This window comes from Prunus mume, linkage group LG8 (assembly GCF_029339155.1).
Source record: "Prunus mume cultivar Tortuosa linkage group LG8, ASM2933915v1, whole genome shotgun sequence".
Taxonomy (NCBI): domain Eukaryota; kingdom Viridiplantae; phylum Streptophyta; class Magnoliopsida; order Rosales; family Rosaceae; genus Prunus; species Prunus mume.
In genome coordinates, this window is record NC_142705.1 from 21,577,142 (window position 1) to 21,586,780 (window position 9,639).

General features: G+C 33.5%; 1 protein-coding gene and 2 long non-coding RNA genes across 3 annotated transcripts; 1 reads left to right on the plus strand and 2 right to left on the minus strand.

The window, feature by feature from the left end:
• Window positions 1-296: 296 nt before the first annotated feature.
• LOC103339053 (uncharacterized) lies at window positions 297-1,415 on the plus strand. Its single transcript, XM_089043387.1, has 4 exons — window positions 297-481; window positions 568-704; window positions 964-1,095; window positions 1,195-1,415. Exons 1-4 carry the CDS (start codon window positions 297-299, stop codon window positions 1,413-1,415), a joined length of 675 nt encoding a protein of 224 aa, XP_088899513.1.
• A 1,335-nt stretch (window positions 1,416-2,750) lies between these two features.
• On the minus strand, window positions 2,751-5,416 carry LOC148915041 (uncharacterized). Its single transcript, XR_016122429.1, has 5 exons — window positions 5,293-5,416; window positions 5,018-5,199; window positions 4,345-4,519; window positions 2,999-4,264; window positions 2,751-2,918 (listed from the first exon to the last, which is right to left on the minus strand). It is a non-coding gene; the product is annotated as an uncharacterized LOC148915041 (long non-coding RNA).
• Window positions 5,417-5,930: 514 nt separating this feature from the next.
• On the minus strand, window positions 5,931-8,137 carry LOC103328380 (uncharacterized). Its single transcript, XR_016122962.1, has 4 exons — window positions 7,875-8,137; window positions 7,543-7,598; window positions 6,530-6,874; window positions 5,931-6,384 (listed from the first exon to the last, which is right to left on the minus strand). It is a non-coding gene; the product is annotated as an uncharacterized LOC103328380 (long non-coding RNA).
• Between the last annotated feature and the right edge of the window lie 1,502 nt (window positions 8,138-9,639).

A 9,639-nucleotide genomic window follows, 5' to 3' on the forward strand; every position in this document is an offset into this window, starting at 1 on the left:
GAATTTTTGGGCAGGTCAAAGAGAGTAAGTACTAAGCCTTTTTTGTTGAATGAGTGGGAGACGTATATACATCACGTAGGGCAGAAGTTTGACGGTGGTGCAGAGGAGTTCCGGTTGAAATTGTGCAAGTACGCTCTTGAAGTAGGATTTAATTTTTTTTGTGGCAGCAATGACAAGAAGCGGGTGATTGCTGTTTTTTCGAATAAGAAATTGGAGGGTTGTAGCTAGCATGTTTAAGCTTCTCATTGTGAAGCTACTGGCTATTTTGTAATTCAGACGTTAAATAATGTGCATACATGTGCGGGTCGGTGTCCTCTCTCTTTGTGGATAGAATTCGTGCAAAACCAGAGCTGAAGCCACTCGAGATTATACACGAGTTCAAAGATTATTATGGTATAGACATTTCATACTACCATGCATGGTTTGGCAAAGAGTTAACTAAATTGGACGTTCACGGTGATCAGTCGAAATCCTTCAACGAGTTAGTGTGCTATGTAGACGCTATAAAGGAAACTAACCCTAGGTCTCTCTGTGTTCTTGAATGTGAAGCTGGAATTACCGTTTTAGATGGTTTTTTGTGTTGTTTCGTGGTTGCATTGCTGGATTTCAATATTGCATACCCTTGTTGTTCATTGATGCTACGTTTTTGAAGAGCAAGTACAAGGGACAGCTTCTCTGTGCTTCCGGAAAGAATGGGAATCAAGGTATGGTTACTGTAATGTAATGTAGATTTCATTTGTTGCAGTTTCTTATTTCATAATTCAATTTTTTAAATAATTTTTGCAAGTTTGTGGGAATGTTGCAACTCCTCATGAACTTAAATGTGTTTTAAACTTTGTTTTAGTACTTTGATCATGGATTTGTCTTTTGGTTTCCTTTCAAATTTGAGCATATTTGATTTCATAAACTACACTGCAGTTTCCGTTTGTTGGTTATAATTGTGCTTTTGGTTTTGTTTTGCAGGGTTTTATCCTCTAGCTTTTGTAGTTGCTGATTCTGAGACAGAGGAGAATTGGACTTGGTTTCTTCAACATTTGACTGCTATATTGCTACCAATGGGGAGAGTGGTAACGTTTTTCTCGTACCGCAGTCAAGGTTAGTTAAATGCAATGGGGTTTGTGTTTCCTGGATGGCCTCATTCTTACTGTTACTATCACCTCAAACAGAATTAGATATCGAAGTATCCGAAGTCAGGTTATGGGAAATTGCTCAAACATTTGGCTGCTAGATGCGCATATGCTGTAACGGAGGACGAGTTTAAGGTAGCAATGGACGAGTTGGTGATTCTTGGGAGTTCGAAAGTGAAGACATTTATATCTTATTTGTCTAGAGATCACTATGCCAACACATTTTTCAAAGGAATGAGTTATGGGGTGGTGTCAAACAACAGTTTAGCCGAGTCGTTTAATAATTAGGTTATGTGTTTTGAGATTTGCCAGTGCTACCTTTGATAGAAGGGATTCGACAAAAATTGATGGTATTGAATTCTCAACGATGAATTGAAGCCGAGAAGTGGACAACAATTTTGTGTCCGGAGATGGAAACTAGATTGTGGGAAAACGTGGAGGTTGGTAGGACTTGGGCAACTCGTCGTTCTAGTTGTACTGTTTTTGAAGTATTTGCTGATTATTCTGTGATGGTTTTCCTTGCACGCATGCGGTGGCTACAATTCTAGCAAAGAAATATTCAGTTTATGATTACATGAAGTGTTACTACAGGTCTGACTTCTTTTGAAAAGCCTATGAGAGTCCTATTTTTCCTATTCCAGATATTGGGAAAGGCTTGGGCAGCAACGGTTCTACAACTAGAGTTGTGCTTCTGCCAATTACAAATAGGCTAGCCAGAAGACCACCAACAAAAAGGATCAAAGCTTTTGGAGAATTTACAAGGCCATTGAAATGCAGTCGGTGCAGTGTTACTGGGCACAACCGGAAGACTTGCAAGGTGGTGATATAAACATTCTTTCTCAGTTGACGATCGGTTATGTTAGATATGATTTATTGAATGTATAGTCAGTTTTTGCATTGCAGTTTTTGCAAACATTGCATTGCAGTTTTTAGTTGCTTTTAATTGGCTACACAACTTATTATTGGATATTATGATTATTTTTTGAAGTTAATGAAAATTATACAATTGTTTCATCAGTGGATATTCGTTTTTAACTATCATTCAATGCTTGTTTCTAATTTTGAGCAGATTTTGTTTCATAAACTACACTGCAATTTCCGTTTGTTTGTTGCAGTTTTTGACCACAAACTGCAGTGAAGTTTCTTGTTCCATAATTCAATTTCAAAATAATTTTTGATAGTCTATGGAAAAGTTATAATTGCTCATCTAATTTTTGCCTTTTGGTTTTCACTTCACATTTGAGCATATGTTTTTGCATTCATTGCATTGCAGTTTCTGTTTGTTGCAGTTTTTTACCACAAAATTCAGTGCAGTTTTTTGTCTCATAATTCAATTTCAGAATAATTTTTGCAAGTATATTGAAATGTTACAACTGCTAACCTACTTAAATGTGTTTTGAACAGAGTTTTAGTACTTTGATTATGACTTTGGCTTTTGAGTTCTTTTCACATTTTTTTAGCAAATTTTTTTTCACATAAATTGCACGACAGTTTTCATTTGTTGCATCCTATTCCAAGATTATATTACAGTTTAAATGTATAAGAAATATGTTCTCATATACCATAACTAGAAATATTTACAAACATCTTCAAGAATTAATATACATATTGTCTTGAGTTAACTAAAGGCAAATCACTAGAGACGATTAATTACAATGTATGTGGTGTAGGAGTTTTGTGACGTATTGAGCTCGATATTCATTCATGAAATTCTTGTCTACACTTTTTGGAATAGATTGTCCTTGTGCTATTTTATCCATGTAGAACATGACGAACATGCCACAATCCAACCTGCAAATGAATACTAGATTAGTTTTTGGTATTGAATGATTTCAAACAGTAATGAATAGTTGAGTAAACACAATTCTTACGAAGATAAACTTTGTTGAGTGCATTCTGTGTCATCCTCAAATGGAAACTAATATGGATTTTGCAAAATCCAATTGAGAGTGAGTTCTTCATTCGGGGACAAATCTTCATGTACAGGTGTAGGGGGCCCTTCCTTTTGCTTCACAAGTTTTGGTATTTTTCTAGTTTCTAACAACGCTTGTGTTTCAGGTCTGATGTATCCTAGCCACCCTTCAACAATATTAACCTGTTTAAAGAAGAATAAAAAAAAGAGAATTTTTTGGTAAAAATAGGTACTACTTTTTGGTCTTTGGCCTTATGCTAATTAGATGAAATTGTATTCCTATCTTCCAAATTAGTAAAGTATTTTGCATTTTAAAACTAAAGCTCTCTAAATTTAATCTAAAATTAAAGAGCAATGATTTCCTCACTCCTATTTTATCCACTTACACTCCTATTTTATCCTACTTTTTTAACTGCCATTCAATGCTTGTTTTCAATTTTGAGCAGATTTTGTTTCCTAAACTACACTGCAATTTCCGTTTGTTTGTTGCAGTTTTTGACCATAAACTGCAGTGAAGTTTCTTGTTCCATAATTCAATTTCAAAATAATTTTTGCTAGTCTATAGGAATGTTATAACTGCTCATCTAATTTTGCCTTTTGGTTTTCACTTCACATTTGAGCATATGTTTTTGCATACATTGCACTGCAGTTTCTGTTTGTTACAGTTTTTTACCACAAAATTCAGTGCAGTTTTTTTGTCTCATAATTCGATTTCAAAATATTTTTTGCAAGTATATTGAAATGTTACAACCACTAACCTACTTAAATGTGTTTTGAACAAAGTTTTAGTACTTTGATTATGACTTTGGCTTTTGGGTTCTTTTCACCTTTTTTGAGCATATTTTTTTTTTTTACATAAATTGAACAACAGTTTTCATTTGTTGCAATATTTGACCAAATAATTCAGTGCAGTTTATTGTTTCCTTTTCGTTTTGTTGCATCCTATTCCAAGATTATATTACAGTTTAGATGTATAAGAAATATGTTCTCGTATACCATAACTAGAAATATTTACAAACATCCACAAGAATTAATATACATATTGTCTTGAGTTAACAAAAGGCAAATCACTAGAGACGATTAATTACAATGTCTATGGTGTAGGAGTTTTGTGACATATTGAGCTCGATATTCATTCATAAAATTCTTGTCTACACTTTTTGGAATAGATTGTCCTTGTGCTATTTTATCCATGTAGAACATGACGAACATGCCACAATCCAACCTGCAAATGAATACTAGATTAGTTTTTGGTATTGAATGATTTCAAACAGTAATGAATAGTTGAGTAAACACAATTCTTACGAAGATGAACTTTGTTGAGCACATTCTGTGTCATCCTCAAATGGAAACTGATATGGGTTTTGCAAAATCCAATTGAGAGTGAGTTCTTCATTTGGGGACAAATCTTCCTGTACAGGTGTAGGGGGCCTTTCCTTTTGGGTCTGATGTATCATAGCCACCCTTCAACAATATTAACCTGTTTAAAAAAGAATAAAAAAAAAGAGAATTTTTTGGTAAAAATAGGTACTACTTTTTGGTCTTTGGCCTTATGCTAATTAGAATCTTCCAAATTAGTAAAGTATTTTGCGTTTTAAAACTAAAGCTCTCTAAATTTAATCTAAAATTAAATACCAAAATTTATAAAATCACTTCTACTCTCCTAATCCTAGGCTTTTAGAAAATTACCCTCAATTAACTAAAACAAAAACTGGTCATTTAAATATATATGTATATTTTTTAAATCAAACTCAATATTCATTGTCATCAGATTCCAGAATGCATGAAACGAAAATTTGGAAGTGCAGATTTTCAACAGAAAAAAAAAAAAAAAAAAAAAAAGACTGAAAGCGCAGATACAACAAAATGGAACAAAATCCCATAGAGATAACAATATTCACTAAAAAAATTCATATAACAATTATTTATTATTTGAAAACCAAAACAAAAAGAATCATAAGGTTGAAACTTATAGTACCTCTTGTTTTCCGAAACCGCCCAATCCAAAACGCTCTCCTGATGCCATAAATAACAACATATCTTTTTGGAAAAGAAGTTGGAGGTTGTTGGTTGCATATATAAGAGCAAAGCCCTTACAAATGGTTAACATCATCAATCAAAATCTGACTCTTCCCTTAAATTTCTGCTAACCCACTGGAACTGCAAGAAACACGACGTCAATATGTTTCACTTCCTTCCAGCATGAAACGTTAAAAATTAAAGAAAAAGACATGTATTGCAACATAAAACTACCTGAATTTCTTTCTCTGGTTGGAGTTTCCCGACTTGATGTATGAGACGAAGATAATTTGGGATTCTTCAAGTTTTTAAGCCAGAAAGATTATCCAAAAATTAGAAAAGGAAAGTGTATGATCACTACAAAACAGAATGCCTTTAGTGAGGGTATTTTGTGGTCGCAAAAAGCCTTTTGCCGTCGGAAATTCGCTTTTTGACGGCAAAGGTTCGTCGGAAGTCGTCGCTAAAACGCCGGTTGGAAATACTTTTTTTCCGACCATTCCGTCGGAAATAATGTATTTTCGACACCCATATTTCGTCGATATTGCTAATTTTTTTTATCAGAAATAGATTTTCAAAACGACCATACAAATTCATTTCCAACAATAAATGTGGTCGCAAATACTTGCGAACCTATCGGAAATAATTTTTTATCGAGATCTTTTGTTCTTGCCATACTATTTTTTCGACCAATGACTATTTGTCGTAAATAGTATTTCCGACCCTAGATTACTATTTGTGATCAATATAATTCGTTGGAATTGTGCTTTTTTGACATGGAAGCTTGTCGAAAAAAAGTTTTTCCGACTACATTTATAAGCATTAAACGTACAAATATTTTGTCAAAAAATATAAATAATATTTCAATTGAGAAATTGTTGTTCGAAGAATAGTATATATCATCATTAATAAAAGACAAATGTAATAAATTACAAATATTCATTACAATCCTAAGCTATGTCCTATATCACTAGTCCCAAAGTCTACTTCCAATCGAACATTAAAGAGTTCGAATGCATGCTTCATAGCTTCCTTTGAATCTTCACTAATGCTGGGCTGCTGCTACTTCCCATTAATAATAACATTGTTTGTTTATCCTGCCAAAACAAGAACAGAGCTAGTTCTGTTTCCAAAACAAAGTTTTAGTCAATGTGTTAAATCAAATATATCAAGAAGGCAATACATGACAGACAGTAATGAAATAAGAACAGAAAAATAGATACAAGCACGGTAGGTGCCTAGGCGAACCTCCTTTGCAAATACAAAATCCTGAAGAGACACCCTTCCAGATAGAATCCGCTTCCATTGACGCTGTTAGTATGCTCTAACCTGTGTAAAAAAAACAAAGGTCATCATCTAACCGTGGAAATCAAGTCAACCACCAGTAAAAGCTATTTTAAGGAAAAAAAACTCAGGGCAAATACAAGATATCTATGAAACTAAAGAGGTAACATGGGAACATGGATTGACTTACAACCAATGGACGTCCTATCTTTTGCTCTTCACCCTTGATTTTATCAAACCAGTTCAAGTACAATCAAAAGGAATAGCACATGCTTTTGTACCTCATACATATCCTGATGTTCAAAAAAAAGTCTCAAAGACTGCTCCATTGTCTTGGCAACAGCCCCACATGTATCCCTGCGAACTGTCATGGACAATCTGTTCAGGGCTTTCATAACTGTAACCAACATAACGCTTCTTAATAAGGAGGAAGCACGGGCTATAAACTTTTTCCATCTTCCAAACAATTGGATTTGGTTTCATAGCAGTAATTTCAGATGCAATCTCATGTCCAATCTGAAAAGAATCTTCAATGCTGTGTAAACACAAAAGAAAGTTAATTTGCCCCATTTACATATGAGAGAAAGAGAGAAAAAAAGTGATGGAACAATCTCCATTGACCCACAGGCAATTGACATAAATAGACCACATACAACAGTCTAAACTCATGATATGTCATTATGCCTAATCAAACACACAGTAATGAAAAAGAACAAATCAGAAGAATTTACTGTATCCTATTATTACCTTATAGGATGACCATGTACAATTTGACTATTATTAACTTGTAGGATGACCATGTATGCTTCTATTCTATGTTTTGATCTCTTTCTAATCTTATTATTTCTATAAAATCTTTTATGTTCTCTGTTTTTTATCTCTCTTTTTTTTTATTGTCTATAACTCAAAATCAACCAATAGACCCAAATGAAAATGAAAAATCAAATATATAAAGACTATATAATGTTCTCTGCAAACACGGCTATAATGTTCTCTGCAAGCACTCCTCTCTAAATAGTTGATGAAGCATTCAGATCCAATTCCTCTTCTCAAATATAGACCAAAATTACAAGATACAGAGTGATGACAAATATACAGAAGGAACCAAAGATGAGGTCTGGTTCCCACCATGTATAATCTGAAATCATAAATTGCTATATAAAAAAATTAAAATAAAGAGCAAGGATAGGTTGAGATTATTACCTTGATTGGAAGAGCAAACAACCTTGTAAGATTGAAAGGCAGGGAGGAGCGAGAATCTGAAAACCAAAGATGAGGTCTGGTTTCATCAGATCAAAAAGATTACTAAACCAAAAGGCAGACATGGAAAACCCATCTATTATCAAGGAAATATAATGGAAACCAAAGAAGAGACCAATTCCAGAAATTACCCTAATAAAAATCTTCCTTCTACCTATCATGGAACTCACGATCCCACAATACCATATGATGGCGGATCTACCTAGACCTTCCTTCTACCTTTCATAAATTTGTATCTAAATAACTGAGGTGAGATGAGACGAGATGGAACTTACCTGAAATTGAGATAGAGGCAGCGGCGACGAGATGATGAGAGGAGACGGCGATGGCGAGTGACTTCTTCGATTGGAGCAACGACGGCAAAAATGGAGCGATGGTGGGTGTGGGTTCAACTCAAAGTGATATTTGTGAGAACTGGAGAGTTTGTAGATGAGAAGGAGGAAGTGAGGGTTTGGGTCAGAAAAAGCTTGAGATAGAGCGAGTTAGGGTTTTTTTTGTGTTTCTTTGGTTTTTTTTTTTTTTTAGGCAAAGTGTTAGACACAAAATTTAAATGGAGCCAAAAAAAAGGGCGGCAGGAGAAAAAACATTTGGGGGAAAGCGAGCGCAAAATTTATTACCGAGGGTATTTGGCGTCCCTCGGAAAAACGTCGTCGCAAATATGCTTTTTTTTATATAGTAATTAACTTTTAATTTCATAACAAATAAATTGAAAAATAAGAAAAATACACTAAAAAATCCTATGAACTCCTTGTGACATCCTCTTCACCTTAAAACTCTAAAAATCTAATTTTTGAATTATAAAAATACAAAGTAATAACAAAACTCAACTTTATTCATAAACAAATCAAAACATTATGTCACGTAACACTCTTGTTTATTGGATCCAATGATTCTCATTAACTGAAACATGTGGAATCAATGGTGGAACCAAGAATTTATATAGGGCCTGACTATATTCTTTTTTCTTGGCTTCTTCTATAATATAATATAAAATGATTCAAATTGTCTATAAATTTATTTTTTGATAAGGACGCTAAAGCCCGAAAATAGCATAACTAAACGCGAACGAGGACTATAGTTTAGTTAAATTTAGAAATTTGTTTTCCAAACACTACACAAATAAGTACAACCAAACCCAAAAAAAAAAAACACAAATCAATAGAACTAAAAATTGGAGCCAATTAATTAGCAAACAAACAACCATTGAATAAAGATCAGAAACTTGAGAAATAAAGGTGAGGTAATAACCTTAGATTGTATGCAAATTGGGGAAGATTCGGAGCTTAGTACCATTGATTTAATGATGTTCTAATATATTGATGTTGTATTTGAGTTTGACCAACCACAAACAATAATGGAGCATGAAAATAAGTGTAAGTTGTGTTATTTTAATGTCATAATGTTTTACTGTTCCTTTTTAAAATCTTTTTGTAAGTTGTGTTTGTTTGATCTTGTCCCTTTCTGTTGGCTGAGAATTAAAAAAAAAGTGATATATGTGGCTATGAGATAGTAGGCTAAAGATAAAAGAGTTTGTAGCAATTTTCGGTGCATTTTTACTATTTTTATTTAATTTTTTTTATGAATTGTTTAAGATAAAAACAATAAATAGTCAGAAAATAACACATGTCGCCATATTATAGGCCTCCTATCAGAAACACTGACATAGTTCCTTTAAGAGGCTAACACATGTCAATCCATTCTATTTCATAGTATTTCTTTAAGATTTAACTTTTATGATTCATAATAAATAAATTTAAAATAAAAAAATATAGCGAAAATTCCTAGAAACTCCTTGTGACATTCTCTTAGCCTTAAAGCTCAAAAAATCTAATTTTGAATTATAAAATACAAAGTAATAACAAAAACTCAATTTTGTTTATAGACAAATCCGACGGAATGAGAAGCCTCTAAAAAAATAGTCGAACAATTCCGACCGAATGAGAAGTTGCTCAGAAATAGTCAAACAATTCCGAGGGAATGAGAAGCTCCTAGGAAATAGGCAAACAATTGCAACGGAATGAGAAACCCCTCGGAAATAAT